This window comes from Sinohyriopsis cumingii, chromosome 5, assembly GCF_028554795.1.
Source record: "Sinohyriopsis cumingii isolate HCF-2022 chromosome 5, ASM2855479v2, whole genome shotgun sequence".
NCBI classification, from domain to species: Eukaryota; Metazoa; Mollusca; class Bivalvia; order Unionida; family Unionidae; genus Sinohyriopsis; species Sinohyriopsis cumingii.
In genome coordinates this window covers 94776534-94794761 of record NC_142965.1, presented here as the reverse complement: position 1 = coordinate 94794761, position 18228 = coordinate 94776534, and the positions used below count along the sequence as shown (strand labels likewise).

The window sequence follows — 18228 nt, the reverse complement described above, 5'->3', positions numbered from 1 at the left end:
AAAACACAAGTCCATTTAGCACTTTATTGATTAACCACTTCGGTGGCCTAGTGGTTAGAGTGTCCACCTCGGATGAGGTAGGTTGTGGGTTTGATCCCTGGCCAAGTCATACAAAAGACTTATAAAAATGGTACTAACAGCTGCCTCAATTGGCGCTCAGCATTAAGAGGTTAGTGTTAGGACTGGTCGGCCTGGTGTCAGGATAATGTGACTGGGTGGGACATCATACTACATGTCTGTGGTATGATGCCCCAGTGCTAGACATCACTATAAACTGCCACACTGCAGACATTGTAGCGAGATGACCGATTTTTTTTTAAAGCTATGTTAAGAAATCCAAATTGCGCATACACTTTATTGATCAAAACATGAAATAACTTTGTGATTTGATCTGGATTAGTTTTGTGTTATATGGCACTGCAACACAGATAGGTTATTCATGTCGAGGCATTTGGAGCTGAGTACCTTGGCTGATGACATACTAGTAATCAACTAGGGCTGATATGATGGTAGGATTCATTATTCTACATGCTGACCATGGAGCCCCTGTGGCTGCCATCTCCATTTGTTGCCTTTTATAACATGCGGTAGAGTTCATTGAGCATGTTCCACATCCCTGAGGCCCTCAGTGTTTTTTCATTTTGCAGTAGTAGTTCATTGACATGAAGTTCTTGAAATGCCTGGAAAAGTCTTGGTTTACCTCTACAATGATATAGTTTAAGATTTTTGTTTGTTTTATGTATACTATATGAATATTTTGGTTTGCATAAAAGGAAGCATTTATAGTTCACATATCTGCAGCATAACTTCCATCTTGTGTGGCAAGGCTCAGCAAGCTGTTTAAAAGAAGCTTTACAAATTAAGAGTTTATATTTAACCCATTATCAACCATTTTTGAATGCTACCTGTATACTCATGTGGGAGTCTTAACCATTTTTGAATGCTACCTGTATATTCATGTGGGAGTCTTAACCATTTTTGAATACTACATCTATACTCATGTGTGAGTCTTATCCATTTTTGAATACTACCTGTATACTCATGTGGGAGTCTTAACCATTTTTGAATACTACCTGTATACTCATGTGGGAGTCTTAACCATTTTTGAATGCTACCTGTATACTCATATAGGATTATTATCAACATTGTTGAATACTAAATTTATACTCATGTGGGAGTCTTATCAACTGTTGTTTAATACTATCTGTATATTTGTTTGGGAGTGTTATCAACCATTGTTGAATACTACCTGTATACTCATGTGGGAGTATTAGCAACCATTGTTGAATACTACCTGTATACTCATGTGGGATTATTATTAACATTATTGAATACTAAATTTATACTCATGTGAGAGTCTTATCAACTGTTGTTTAAATACTATCTGTATATTTGTTTGGGAGTGTTATCAACCATTGTTGAATACTACCTGTATACTCATGTGGGAGTATTAGCAACCATTGTTGAATACTACCTGTATACTCATATGGGATTATTATTAACATTATTGAATACTAAATTTATACTCATGTGAGAGTCTTATCAACTGTTGTTTAAATACTATCTGTATATTTGTTTGGGAGTGTTATCAACCATTGTTGAATACTACCTGTATACTCATGTGGGAGTATTAGCAACCATTGTTGAATACTACCTGTATACTTATGTGGGAGTATTATTAACATTATTGAATGCTACCTGTATATTCATGTGAGAGTATTATCAACCATTAGGTGAAAAATGCCTGGACTCCCATTTAAATAGAGATTTTAATCCCTACTGGCTGTAGATTATGTAATTTGTACATCCAATATGGTTCTCTATCTTTCCTAAAAATAGTTATACTGGAGAGTTCTGGATCAGATTTGATAATTTCTATTATCTGACATTTAACACAATATATGTAGTGGTCAGATAGGTTAAAATTCTTAGACTCTGGGGAATCTTTATGATTATGGATATCCCTCAAGTTATCTTTTATTCCCATTTGGAATTCCCTTTTGGTCTCACCTACGTATTGTTTGCAACATTTAATGCGGGAGTAAATAGATGACATTATATGTGGTACAATGTCCTCTTAGTTTTGATTTATATTTGAGGTTTGTAGATGCAATTCTAAAGATTTTTCCATTCTACTGCAGAAACTGCAATTAATGGTTTTGCAATCTAACACTTTTTTTGGAACTTTTTCCAGTAAGACCAGGATGTTTTCTAGAAAACTTAGTTCTTATTAATTGGTTGCTGAGTTTATAACCAATCCTCTGTGAAAAAATTGGTTGATCTTGAACATGTTTTGGTAGACTCAGTTTGACAATAGGCCAGAGATTTTTGATTGCATGTTTGAGGAAATAATTATCTTTATCATATGTGAAGATAGCTAGTATTGTACTGCAATGTACTGAGACTTTTTAAATTAGTTTTATTACTTCTGAATGATCTATCCAGCATGCTGTTTGGAATGCATCTGTTAGAATCATAGTAGTATAGCCTTTTTTTTCCATAAAATTGAACTAGATTAGACTCGAGTGTTTCAAAGTCTGATTTGTTTCTGCAGATTTATCAAATTCTTAATAATTGACTAAATGGACCAGACTTTTTTTACAGTAGTCTTGATGGAAGGAACCATAGTGTAGATAACAATGTTTATCTGTAGGTTTGCAGTATAAATCAAATGTTATTGTGTTATTTAATGAATAATTGTACAATAAAGGAATATGTTTTTATCTTAGAATATTTCATTGTAAACTTAATAGTTTTATGGTAATTGTTGCAGTATAGGTGGAATTTATTTAATTCCCTCTCTGAACCAGTCCATATCTTTGGATCAGTTGAACATATGAATCCACCCAAATCTTTCCCTCCAGTGAGTTACAGTAGTAGTAAAAATGGGCAGAGACAGGGTGTGACTAGAACACCCCCAGCAGATGGGACGGAATGCATCCACATCCAGTCATCATCGTCCATGTATTATCAAACATTCTTGAATACTACAGGTATACTTATGTGGGAGTCTTATCAACCATTGTTGAATACCCATGTAGACTCATGTGGGAGTCTTGTCAACCATTGTTGAATACCCATGTAGACTCATGTGGGTGTCTTATCAACCATTGTTGAATACCCATGTAGACTCATGTAGGAGTCTTATCAACCATTGTTGAGTACCCATGTAGACTCATGTGGGTGTCTTATCAACCATTGTTGAATACCCATGTAGACACATGTGGGAGTCTTATCAACAATTGTTGAATACACATGTAGACACATGTGGAAGTCTTATCAACCATTGTTGAATACCCATGTAGACTCATGTGGGTGTCTTATCAACCATTGTTGAATACCCATGTAGACTCATGTGGGAGTCTTATCAACAATTGTTGAATACACATGTAGACACATGTGGAAGTCTTATCAACCATTGTTGAATACCCATGTTGATTCATGTGGGAGTTTTACTAACCATTGTTGAATACTATGTTTATACTCATATGGGAGTCTTATCAACCATTGTTATACTATTTATTTATATATTTTATTTAATGGATTTATTTTTCATATTGTCATTATTATAGTTCCAATATTCATTATATTGGTACAAGTCAGGTTGTATTAACCCAGGGCATCGCCAAGAGTCTCTATGACCAGATGTGTGGTACTGTGGATGACCAGGCAAATGTGAAAACACCAATTTTATGACATTTTTACAATCAAACTTTCATATTCTGAAACAGTGCCTGGTATACTATAAACTCCATAAATTATACTGTCTTGATATCTTCAGCTCTAGGTAATTGTTAAAATTGCATTTTTTTCTGAGCAATTACAGTAATTGAGAATGTTAATCATAGTTCTGTAGTGTATCTTTATGTGCATTCATCAGTGTGGCCATCATTATTTATGTGCATCTTAAATCTTCTTAGCTGAGTTAACGTATGTTGATAATTGGAACAAGTTATGACTTGGGGAACAATACTGCATAAATAGACAACTATATTTTTGAACTTTGTTCAGTGTTACAAAACTGATATTTTTACTTTTTGGATCAGTCTAATAATATAAACATTGTATGACTTGTATAATGAGAGAACACTGATTTTGAGAACATCTCTTTGTTTGCAGAACAGTGGTTAGGGGTGACTTTCAAGATGTGGTATAGTACATTGATGCTGCATATTGTTGTTAAAATAACTGGACAATGTTATTAAAATTTTTAAAAAATTGTATTTCTTTGCAGATGACAGGTTTATTTCAATACACAATTAGGACCTCTTTAGAGACAGAAGCCAGGTTTACATCTGTGCAAAGACTTCAGGTCTACAACAAGGTTGGTATTATATACACAATGATGGAGGCTTTTGGATAATAGTCTTATATTTGAGGAGTTTCACTGGTGATATATAAATGGAGCTGGCAAAATGGATATTTGAGACAGTAAACCACCATTAGTGTTTTAGAATTTTCAAGTGCAAGATTATTATCCCTAAACAAAGAAACCTGCAGAAACTTTTTGACATTCAGCCAATCAGTAAGTGTGATACAGTTGCAGATTTGACATTCAGCCAATCAGTAAGTGTGATACATTTGCAGATTTGACATTCAGCCAATCAGTAAGTGTGATACATTTGCAGATTTGACATTTAACCATCCAGGAAATGCAATACATTAGCAAATTTGCTAGTATGTTATGCAAACTGCTCACAGTTTCATGGAGCAAACAATTTCTTACAATGTATTTAGCAGGATGGATAGGAATTTTGAACCTGTTTGATTCCATTTCACCCTGAAACAAAGATGACTGTAACTGGTAAAAAGGAATCTATCAGATTGGAATATCCCATCTACCCTGTAAAAACTAAATACAACAATTGGAATATCCCATCTACTCTGTAAAACCTAAATACAACAATTGGAATATCCCATCTACCCTGTAAAAACTAAATACAACAATTGGAATATCCCATCTACCCTGTAAAAACTAAATACAACAATTGGAATATCCCATCTACCCTGTAAAAACTAAATACAACATTTGGGATATCCCAATCACCCTGTACAAACCTATGAATCTGCAAGTAGCAGTCAGGATGTATTACCCATTTAAATTTTGGATTTTATGAAGTTCACAGTATCTAAATTATTTTCATAAGAGTGGCTTTGAATCCTGACAGAAAATCTAGTCCCTCTTCTGTCTATCAGTTGCATCATATCTTTCCAAAGAGTAAATAATGATTCTTCTTAGAATGAATTATGTATCAATCATTTATCTATTTGACTCTGAGTGCACTTGTTCACATTGTTTATTCCCCTCCATGTGCAGTTATGTCTAAACTAATAAACAAAGTTGCAAATTGCAATTATGAGTGATAAATAAATCTTCAGACATTGTGCAACCAATTCACCCTTTAACAAACATAGGCAACTTAGGATGCTGTTGTTGTTGTTGTTGTGGGGTTTAACGCCATTTCTCAGCACACAATAGGCAATTTATGGTGGAGGAAGATCCCGGGAAAACCCCGGAAAGAACCACCGACCCACGAGAAGCTACTGGCAAGCTTTCTCACATACCCACATTGGCCGAATCCTAGACTCGAACCCACACAGACAGAAGTGAGATGGCAGTGATCCGTAATGGAGAGTGCTTTAGACCACTCGGCCACAACTTAGGATGCCTCTACCCCATTCTCTTGACAGTGTTATAGGATACCTCTACCCCATTTCCTTGTAACTGCCATTGGATGCCTCTACCCCATTCCCTTGTCAGTGTCATTGGATGCCTCCACCCTCCCTTTTAATTGCCATTGGATGCCTCTACCCCATTCCCTTGTAAGTGTCATTGGATGCCTCTACCCCATTCCCTTGTCAGTGTCATTGGATGCCTCTACCCCATTTCCTTGGTAGTGTCATTGGATACCTCTGCCCCATTTCCTTGTTAGTGTCATTGGATGCCTCTAACCCATTCCCGTGTAACTGTCATTGGATAACTCTAACCCATTTCCTTGTGTCACTGGATGCCTCTACCCTCATTTGCTTGTAATTGCCATTGGATGCCTCTACACCATTTCCTTGTAATTGCCATTGGATGCATCTACCCCATTCCCTTGTAAGTGTCAATGGATGCCTCAACCCCATTTCCTTGTAAGCATTATTGGATGCCTTTACCCCAATCCCTTGTATGTGTCATTGGATGCCTCTACCCCATTCCCTTGTAAGTGCCATTGGATTCCTTTACCCCAGATGATTTTACCATATTTATATGAGATATATTTATATTTATGTGAGATATGATTTTACCACAATTACATCATTATTTGCTTTTCCTTCTTTATGTAACAAGACATAATATTACGATATTTACACAAGATTTGACTAGACTGATATTTAGGTGAGATTTGACATTACCATATTTACACAAGATATGACTTTACCATATTCACATATGATATGACTTTACCATATTCACACATGATATTATTCAACTATTTTTAAACCAGATGTGACCTTTTATGAGGTGCATTCCATTTATATTTTGCATCAAGATTCAGTTAAGGTATTTCATAGATAAAGTCATGTAATCTGTTAGTTTTATTACATTGGAATATGAGATATAGGCCTTAACAAGTCTGATCTCACATATTTTGGATGTTTTGGCAGGTCACAAATATGAAAGACAATCCTTAACATCAATTATTCAAAATATTTGCAAATTGTCTATGTCTATCAAAGTCATTGTTTCAATTTATGATCAGTTCTTTTATTTTCTTTGTGAGAGAGACAGAAAGAAGAGTTGGGTATTTATTTATATACTTTTTATTTTTGTAAATATTTATTTAATAATTTATTTATTTATTTCAGGAAGTTGAATCAGAAGCCCCAGCCATTATAAAAGACAACCGGCCACCAAAAGACTGGCCCTCAGAGGGAAAAATTGAGTTTATTAATTATCATATGCGATATAGAGAAAATCTTCCTCTGGCCCTAAAAGGGATCAGTTTTAGTGTAAAACCCAGAGAAAAAATTGGAATTGTGGGAAGGACTGGTTCAGGGAAGTCATCACTTGGGGTGGCATTATTCAGACTTGTGGAGTCAGACAAAGGAACTATACATATCGATGATGTGGACATAACCAAAATTGGTCTGGAAGACCTCAGATCTAAACTGTCCATCATTCCTCAGGACCCTGTTTTGTTTGTGGGAACTGTAAGGTAGGTTTTAGTGTGATTTTGGTGGTGACTGTACAATGATTATTCTAACTGGTCGTCTTTTGGATATTATTTGGAAAGCTTGACTCTCTCTACAATGCACAATGTCCTAATTATTTTAACTTTTCATAAGTTTTAATCTTTCTGTTGACATGCTCAGGTAGTCATGTTCAGAGAAATTATTCCTTATTCGTCATTTATTACTGAAACAAATGTTTCATTTCAAGATGTTTTCATTTAATTTATTTGTTATTTGTCAGTCAGAAATAATGAGTTATATTTCTATTGATCAATCCTCCCAGCCATTAATCCATCTTTCAAACTCTTTCTTAGTAAATAGCATAGAAAGATAAAACTATCAAGAAAATATAAAGAAAAAATGAAGAAAATCTATTGGACAGTATTTGGATCAAGAACATGTAATCTTGAAATTTTGCAAATAAGTAAGAAAACCGCTTTATTATCTTGATCAAATGCTCATAAATTAAATTTGAAAGTTTTGGAATGAGCCATATTAGTATTATCTAAAGATTATGACTGTTTATTATTCACATCTGTGAATCTGCACTGGGCAAATTGTTAGGTGAGTCGACATTATGTTGCTTGTTCTGAATTTCATCAAAATTATAAATGAACAATTTTAAATTTGATCTTTTGATCAACTTCATGACAGCTGTACATTCCAGACAACTAAATTTCAGATTTTTCCTGCATTGTACAATAATAATATGTTAAAATCATTATTTAATACTTTGCAGGTATAACCTTGACCCTTTCCAGCAGTATTTGGATGATACATTATGGGAAGCTTTGGAGAGATGCCATGTTAAAAACACTGTAAGTTTCAAATAAAATAATTTTTAGCAAGAAAGAAAGCCATGTGCTGATATTTCTTTTAATTGTCTGAATTTAGCAAATTAAAAATGTGAAGTTCAATTATCCTATGCAAAACATTAAGGCATATGTACATGGCTCAAGCGATTAGCATGGAAAAGTTATTTCTGGAGTCTAAACACTCTTCTGTAGATAGAATCAAAGCATAGATATTTCATAAAACGTGTGGTGATTGCTAGAGTTTGGGGAAAGATAACAGTGTTTGTTTTTCTTTGATTGGGTGTAGAGCTATGAAGTGATCATTCAAGGTTTGTTGTGTAGTGTGAAAACATTGGCCAGTTAATGAGGAGACAGGCTGAGCCTAAGAAGTTCAGAACCTGTGTGTAAATCATGGCTAGTTCATGAGGAAAGAGTCTGAGCCTAAGAAGTTCAGAATCTGTGTGTAAAATCATGGCTAGTTCATGAGGAAAGAGTCTGAGCCTAAGAAGTTCAGAATCTGTGTGTAAAATCATGGCTAGTTCATGAGGAAAGAGTCTGAGCCTAAGAAGTTCAGAACCTGTGTGTAAAATCATGGCTAGTTCATGAGGAAAGAGGCTGAGCCTAAGAAGTTCAGAACCTGTGTGTAAAATCATGGCTAGTTCATGAGGAAAGAGTCTGAGCCTAAGAAGTTCAGAATCTGTGTGTAAAATCATGGCTAGTTCATGAGGAAAGAGTCTGAGCCTAAGAAGTTCAGAACCTGTGTGTAAAATCATGGCTAGTTCATGAGGAAAGAGTCTGAGCCTAAGAAGTTCAGAATCTGTGTGTAAAATCATGGCTAGTTCATGAGGAAAGAGTCTGAGCCTAAGAAGTTCAGAACCTGTGTGTAAAATCATGGCTAGTTCATGAGGAAAGAGTCTGAGCCTAAGAAGTTCAGAATCTGTGTGTAAAATCATGGCTAGTTCATGAGGAAAGAGTCTGAGCCTAAGAAGTTCAGAACCTGTGTGTAAAATCATGGCTAGTTCATGAGGAAAGAGTCTGAGCCTAAGAAGTTCAGAATCTGTGTGTAAAATCATGGCTAGTTCATGAGGAAAGAGTCTGAGCCTAAGAAGTTCAGAATCTGTGTGTAAAATCATGGCTAGTTCATGAGGAAAGAGTCTGAGCCTAAGAAGTTCAGAACCTGTGTGTAAAATCATGGCTAGTTTGTGAAGAAAGAGCTAGATATCAGGATAATGTGACTGGTTGGGACATGATACTACATGTCTGCAGCATGATGCCCCAATGCTAGACATTACTATAGACTGCCACACTGCAAACATCGAAACAATATGACTGAAAAATGATTAAACCTATGCTAAAAATTTAAATCATACATACATACATACATACATACATACATTATTATTTGTATTATTATTATTATTATTATATTATCATAATTGTTTTTTGTGGATGTTACAACAAAATCATTATTATGGGTATATGTTTTTCTTTCCCAAATAGAGTGCCCGCCTCTGATGCGGGAGGTCGTGGGTTCGATCCCCGGCCAAGTCATACCAAAGACTTACAAAAATGGTACTAACAGCTGTCTCGCTTGGCGCTCAGCATTAAGAGGTTAGTGTTAGGACTAGCTGGCCTGGTGTCAGGATAATGTGACTGGGTGGGACATCATGCTACATATCTGCGGCATGATGCCCCAGTGCTAGACATCACTGTAACCTGCCACACTGCAGACATCATAGCAATATGACTAAAAAATTGTTAAAGCTACATTAAAAATCCAAGTCACATCACATCACATCTTTCTCCAAAAAAAAAATTCATTTAAGATTACTGTATCATGTTTATATCTTATTATTGACCTTTGCATTCCATACAAATATCATTCCAAAATTATTTAGGAAATATTTTTCAGATTAGTAGAATGACTCCCTTTGAATTTATTCTTTTGGTTTCCTTATCAAAACCACATAAGTTTTGTATAAGACAGTCAGTACACCATTTTTCATATCTATTCTTTAAGCTTTCTTTCCTGTATGGTGAATGCATGATTAAAGATTGGTTGCAAAATAGGTAACTTTGATCCAAAGGTCAAAAGGTTAAGTAAGCATGTATTAGATTCAGTAGTCTTAGCTTCATAATAATTCATCCCAGATATAAAGAAAACCAATAAATGGGTTTGTAAACATAAAAGGGCATGTCGCAGAATGAATTATCTTAGCTTTGTACTGAGTGAACTAAACCTTTACAAAAACTTTAACAAACAGTTGATAACAATTACATACCAATGCCATCAGGAAAGTGATTGCTAAGTCTTACTTCCCACTGTTCAGTAAATGTTTAATTTATACAAGAAATTATTAAAGCTGAGTGTATTTATTAGGGTATTATACAACTAGGTCTATGGAACCCATTAGTGATCACATTCTCCATTTATCCAACTGTCTGTACACCTGGCTCATGATCCATTAGTCCATCAACAGTTTTGAAGATAGCTTCACTGGGATTTTTTTAAATTTTAACTATTTTTGGTATTGATGAAACCTTGAAGTATTTCAATTTCCAGCTTGCTTTGTCATCCTTTGGGTGGGTTATGGCACCTGATTACCTATCCTTCTAAGATTTGTTCCATCTGTCATTACTTTACCAAGGATTGTTGGATTTCTACCAGATTTGGCATACAGCTTTATGCTGATGACACCTTGTATGAGCTTGATTTCTAGCATTATATGATATTGTTTAAGGCGTTATACCCCCTGATTTGTTTGTCCTCCTCATATTGGTTTCTGCAGATTTACTCTACCAAGAATTGTTTTATTTCAACCAATAACTGGCATACAGATTTATACTCTTAGGGACTTGAATGACTTTAAGTTCCAGCAATCAACATTTGCAAGAGTTATGACCCCTAATTTAGAGGAGTTATGTCAGCTGATTGTCCATATTCTTTCAACTAATTTCACAACACACATTCCTGTATTTAAGACAATGATGAGCAAATTGTTGTGAGTGGGGCCTTTACAATCCATCCCATTGCTTATAGCCATAGTATTACCGGTAGTGAGACCCATTTCAGAAAAAAATTACAAATGAGATAATAGTGTATTTGAGAGTTGTCTGATTGTTTAATTCAATCCTATAGGAACAGTTATGGCATTTGTCCTTCTTTGTGTTTCTTCCTATTGTTATTATATTTAATTTGTATTGTATGATGGGGTGTTGTCCATAATATAGAGTAGGAGTTTGGGCCGACCTGACTAACGTCATTATTTTGTTAACATGTTTACTTGGATCTGAGTACAGGACATTGGTTTGGCCCTTGAAAATACCTGGTCTGCATGATATTTGTCCTGTTCTTTATTAAATATTAACTAAAAGACCTGACCTTATGTACAACTGACAATGTTTTGGAAATTAACTTTGACCCTTGTCCTGTTTGTCTTATTATGACTTATTTTTTATATATATTAAGGTAGTTTACTTCAGGATTATTCATTTGAAAATCTTAACATATGCAGTGGAATCAGTCTTTTAGTTGCATTACGTTATAATTTGAGAGCATTTATTTATTTAAATTATTCATTGGAATTACAAAGTGCTCATTGATACTTTTGGACTAATTCACTATTTTGGGATTATTATGAGTTCATTTAAGAACATTCTGGATTATATGATTGTGATGCATCAAGACTATTAGACATTGGCACATTCCAGGCTGTGGTACATCAGCACATTCAAGATTGGAATTCATTCAGAACACCATTGGAATGTATGAGGAACACTCTATACTTTTGGACTCGTGATTGAACTTTTATTACGACTATTTGGGATTTAATTCACAATACTTGTTTTTAGATTTTTACTACATATTATAGGGAAATAAATTATTTTGTTGCATTTTACTAAAATTGTTGGTTATTTTGCTTTTTTCTTTTCCTTAGTTTAAGACCATATCATCATAACACCATACAAAAGTATGACATGGTAATAGAATTATTAGGAAAACAAATTCTTCAAATTATTAGAAGTCAAAATCATGTGGTGCCATATGGAAGATTGTGGATTGTGAAATACATATAGACAGAATCCTATGGTATTATATACAGCATGCGAGACTGTGAAGTACATGAAGACAAAATCCTATGATGTCATATTCAGGATGCTCGTTTATGAAATATGTGAAGACAAAATCATATGGTGTCCTATAGTGGTTGCTAGATTGTGAAGTATTTGCAGACATAATCCTATAGTTTCATATACAGGAAGCTAGATCATGAAGTTTTTGAAGGCAAAATCCAATGGTGTCATATACAAGATTCTTGTTTATAAAATAAGACAAAATCCTATGGTGTCATATTCAGGATGTGGTGTCATATAGATGATGTTGGGCTGTGAAGTACACAGCACCAAATTAATGTGACTTCATATACAAGATATTGGATTGTGAAGTACATGAAGCAAAAATCCTCTGGTGTCTTATTCAGGATGTGGTGTCATATAGATGATGTTGGCCTGTGAAGTACACAGCACCAAGTTTATGTGACTTCATAGTCAAGATATTGGATTGTGAAGTGCATGAAGCCAAAATCATATGGTGTCATATTATGTAGGATTGTGAAATACAATGTAGGATTGAAAGGTTCACTGTATGAGTGCATGTCATATAATGTTTATTCCATTCAAAGATCCCTTTTCATACTTGATGTTGAATAATTAACAGTTGGGTAGTTATTGATACAGTACATGCAATTTTCAGTGGCATTTCTAGGTTTCATTATCCAGTCATATTTTTTATCATATAATGTCTTTCCTTTACAGGCAACAAAATGTTGCCCTTTGACCTTATACAAAAATTTCAATTCATTCACTTTGATACTTTTTTCTTTGTATCTGTAAAGTATCAGTGTCACAGAATACATTAATTAACTTGGTGGAGGGAGGAATATAATTTTTTTTTATAAAAAAAATACTGCCTTGAAATTAAATATTTAATCAAAGTTTTTAAAAATGTTTTCTTGCATTGTAGTAATACCTGTGTTAAGAAATCTTCTGCAAACAAAATCTTACATTCAGAATATGGTGGTCTTGCAGAAATAAGTCATCATATGATAGTAACAGTAAAATAGAACTCTATACATCATAGCAAGTTCAGCTTTGTCTCTGTATTTCTGACAGATTGCAGCACTGGAACTGCAGTTAGATGCCTCTGTTGAGGAGAATGGGGAAAATTTCTCTGTAGGAGAAAGGCAGCTGATCTGTATGGCCAGGGCATTACTTAGAAACAGCAGAGTAAGTTGCTTATTTTTATGGCCAGGGCATTACTTAGAAACAGCAAAGTAATTTACCATCTGTATGGCCAGGGCATTACTTAGAAACAGCAGAGTAAGTTGCTTATTTTTATGGCCAGGGCATTACTTAGAAACAGCAGAGTAAGTTGCTGATCTGTATGGCCAGGGCATTGCTTAGAAACAGCAGAGTAAGTTGCTTATTTTTATGGCCAGGGCATTACATAGAAACAGACAGTATGTTGCTGATTGTTATGACTAGGGCTTTACTTAGAAACAGCAGAGTAAGTTGCTGATCTGTATGGCCAGGGCATTACTTAGAAACAGCAGAGTAAGTTGCTGATTTTTATGGCCAGGGCATTACTTAGAAACAGCAAAGTAATTTACCATCTGTATGGCCAGGGCATTACTTAGAAACAGCAGAATAAGTTGCTGATTTTTATGGTCAGGGCTTTACTTAGAAACAGCAAAGTAATTTACCATTTGTATGGCCAGGGCATTACGTAGAAACAGCAGAGTAAGTTGCTTATTTTTATGGCCAGGGCATTACTTAGAAACAGACAGTATGTTGCTGATTGTTATGACTAGGGCTTTACTTAGAAACAGCAGAGTAAGTTGCTGACTTTTATGGCCAGGGCATTACTTAGAAACAGCAGAGTAAGTTGCATTTTTTTATGGCCAGGGCATTACTTAGAAACAGCAGAGTAAGTTGCTTATTTTTATGCCCAGGGCATTACATAGAAACAGCAAAGTAATTTACCATCTGTATGGCCAGGGCATTACTTACAAACAGCAAAGTAATTTACTATCTGTATGGCCAGGGCATTACTTAGAAACAGCAGAGTAAGTTGCTGATTGTTATGGCCAGGGCATTGCTTAGAAACAGCAAAGTAATTTGCCATCTGTATGGCCAGGGCATTACTTAGAAACAGCAGAGTAAGTTGCTTAATTTTATAGCCAGGGCATTACATAGAAACAGCAAAGTAATTTACCATCTGTATGGCCAGGGCATTACTTAGAAACAGCAAAGTAATTTACCATCTGTATGGCCAGGGCATAGCTTAGAAACAGCAGAATAAGTTGCTTATTTTTATGGCCAGGGCATTACTTAGAAACAGACAGTATGTTGCTGATTGTTATGACTAGGGCTTTACTTAGAAACAGCAGAGTAAGTTGCTGATTTTTATGGCCAGGGCATTACTTAGAAACAGCAGAGTAAGTTGCTGATTTTTATGGCCAGGGCATTACTTAGAAACAGCAGAGTAAGTTGCTTATTTTTATGGCCAGGGCATTACTTAGAAACAGCAGAGTAAGTTGCTTATTTTTATGGCCAAGACATTGCATAGAAACAGACAGTATGTTGATGATTGTTATGACTAGGGCTTTACTTAGAAACAACAGAATAAGTTACTGAGAACTCTATTTTCTCATAAAGTAATCAAGTCCCCTTTTGTTCAGTATTTGCATATGATATCCTGTTTATGCATCTTGTTTTGGTACTTTGGATCTGTCTGTCTGTCTTTCCCATGAAACTTATTAGCATATATTATCCAAAAAGGCACATGACTGAAACAAATGAAATCTGGCAGTCATGTTTGTAGCCTCATTTAGATGACCTGATTACATTTTTTTAGCACTTTTATTTATTGAAATATTTAATTTTGAACTCACCTGGTCGTAAGTGTTCTTATGGTGTAGTCGTTCATCTGGCATGCATAGTTCATTGTATGCATTGCTATTTGTAACTTTGTCGTTCATCTGGCATGCATAGTTCATTGTATGCATTGCTATTTGTAACTTCATCTTCATCTGGCATGCATAGTTCATTGTATGCATTGCTATTTGTAACTTCATCTTCATCTGGCATGCATAGTTCATTGTATGCATTGCTATTTGTAACTTCATCTTCATCTGGCATGCATAGTTCATTGTATGCATTGCTATTTGTAACTTCATCTAAAAAACTCTCAACCAGTTTGAGCATAATTTTACCAGCAGCATTCTGGCAAGGCCTTTCAAGCTTGTTTAATTGATGCCAATTAGTCAGCCAATATGACAGTCATGACTAATAAAGAAAAATATTGAAATAATTTTTATAGAAAAAATTCTCTACTTAATTTGACCAAATTTTACAAAAAGAACACTTTGGCATGAGCATGTTTACAATTATTTCAAATGATGTCAATCCACCATCAAATATGGCCACTATTGTTAAAAAATATATACACCTCAATGATATTTATCAAAAGCTAATCAACAGAATTTGATCAACTTTGGGTGGAAATGATGATGATTTGCCTTCAAGCATGGCCCCTGCCACCATATCTGATAAAAACGTTATGTGACTTTTTCTTAAAATAAAGAACTGAACGGAATCTAGACATGTTGACATGTTAGGATAGAAGGCTTTCAAGTTTATAAAAATGATGCTGATAGGCTTCCAAACTTGACCACCATGACTAAATGGAAAGAAACATTTAAATGACTTCTGAAAAATACTCAATAATACATTGTAACCAGATTTTACAGAAATTATCATGGCATAGAGGAACTTTAAGTTTGGTACATATGATTCCAATCTGCAGCCAGATATGGCCACCATTACTAAAACTAGAAAACCTTTGAGAGCTTGTTCTCAAATGTCACTAAGCAGAATTTGACTAAATTTCACAAAAGAGCATCCTGGCAAAGATGGCTTTCATTTTTAAACCAGTGATGTCAATCCACTGCCAAATTTGGCCACATTTAAATAACTTTTAACAACTTTTTCTCAGAAACTGTTACCAAATATGACAAAAATATTCTGGCTTTAAGGGTTTCACATTTATACAGATGATGTGGATATTTCTTGAAATATGGCTGCTGTTTACTAAAAATAGAAAATCCTTTAAGTGACTTCATCTCAAAAACCATGTAATGGACTTGTACCAGCTTTCATTGAAAATGTTCTGGCATGAAGAACTTTTAAATCAATAGAGCTAATGCCAGTCTGCCATCAATATGGCTCCTGTTGCTAAAAATAGAACAATTTTTAATAGCATCTAATTAGGCGCTTTACAGAATTCGACCAAATTTGACAGAAGCATCCTAGGTTGAAGACCTTTCTATTATTATAAATTAAGTCAATCAATATAACCACCATTACTAATTATAGGAATATATTTATGCCATTGTATCTCAGATACTGTTTTGACAGAAATCATCAGGGTTCCTGGCATAGAGGCCTTTCAGTCTTGGACAAATAGTGCTGACGTGTGCTAAAGGCAAAAAATGTAGAGAAATCCTGAAATCATGAAACAATATTGTTTTCAGAAATCAACAGCATTAGAGAGAAAGAAAGCATCCTACTGTCTCCAGTTTTGTCCATTATGACATAATTTCAGCAGGGAGCTTTACATGTTATACAAAGACAGATGTAGTTTTGTCCATAATGAGACATGTAATGTCATTAGGGAGCTTTACATGTTAGACAAGGACAGATGTAGCTTTGTCCATTATGAGACATGTAATGTCATTAGGGAGCTTTACATGTTATACAAGGACAGATGTAGTTTTGTCCATTATGAGACATGTAATGTCATTAGGGAGCTTTATATGTTATACAAGGACAGATATAGTTTTGTCCATTATGAGACATGTAATGTCATTAGGGAGCTTTATATGTTATACAAGGACAGATGTAGTTTTGTCCATTATGAGACATGTAATGTCATTAGGAAGCTTTACATGTTATACAAGGACAGATGTAGTTTTGTCCTCTGTGACACATGTAATGACAACAGTAAGAGTGTACATGTTTTACTAAAACAGATTCAGTTTTGTCCACTATGACACATGTAGTGACAACAGTGAGAGTGTAAATTTCACAAATACAGATTCAGTTGTGTTCACTGTCAGACATATAATGACTCCATAGAATAGTGATATCTATATAACAACTTGCAAATGTCATTTTATGAACAATTGTTGCTTATTTACATTAATGATAATTAGAGTGACAAATTGTTGCATTTCTAATCAGGGCTGGACATTTTTTGTCATGAAAGCTTGAAAGTAGTTAAACCTTTTGCAGATGGGATGATGCCTAAAATGTGAAATAAAAATAAAAGGATTTTTTTATGTGTGTGTACAGTTTCTTTAGATGTTGATTTTGTACAGTTTGGATTTGACTGCCATGTCATGTCTTGATATATGCAATTCAGATTTTTGTCCAGTATGTTGAAGACAAACATTCAGATGGCACATTTTCCCCTTTATAGATTCTGATGTTAGATGAAGCAACAGCTGCCATAGATACAGAGACAGATGCACTGGTACAGGCCACCATTAAAGAGGCTTTTGCCAACTGTACCATGCTCATCATAGCTCATCGTCTTAACACTGTGCTTGGCTGTGACAGGATTCTAGTCATGGAGGATGGAAAGGTATGCATCATTAAGTATGCAATGCACATACAGTTTTTCAAGAGTTTTTTTACTATAAAGACTGGTGTTAAAACAGTAGCCTGATTTACTTGACTCCTATTTGAATACTATAACATCAATAGGGACATAGTCTATTCTGACATAATTTGTCTGGTTTCCACTGCTTTTTCATGTGAATTGTGTGGTGGCAGTTGTACTGTTAATATCAGAATTGCAAGTTCTGCTCTAGGACAGATTATTATTATTATTATTAGTAGTAGTAGTATTGTTACAGCATACTGTATCACTATTAATGTGTGCATGTGTGTGATTGGAATCTTTAACATAGCTTTAAAAATTTTCAGTCATATTGCTATGATGTCTGTAGTGTGGTAGTTTATAGTGATGTCTAGCACTGGGGCATCATGCCGCAGACATATAGAATCATGTCTCACCCAGTCACATTATCCTGACACCAGGCTGACCAGTCCTAACACTAGCCTCTTAATGCTGAGTACCAAGCGAGGCAGC

The 18228-nt window shown here is 34.9% G+C and overlaps 1 protein-coding gene across 1 annotated transcript in view; it reads left to right on the top strand.

The window, feature by feature from the left end:
* The window catches only part of LOC149799796 (ATP-binding cassette sub-family C member 5-like), a 141804-nt gene that overhangs the window by 113624 nt on the left and 9952 nt on the right, over positions 1–18228 (top strand). Inside the window, exons 26-30 of the mRNA XM_089959187.1 lie at positions 4235–4324; positions 6853–7202; positions 7958–8036; positions 13185–13298; positions 17554–17718. Of these exons, the coding sequence (XP_089815313.1) occupies positions 4235–4324; positions 6853–7202; positions 7958–8036; positions 13185–13298; positions 17554–17718 (798 nt within the window). The remainder of the gene's footprint in view (positions 1–4234; positions 4325–6852; positions 7203–7957; positions 8037–13184; positions 13299–17553; positions 17719–18228) is intronic.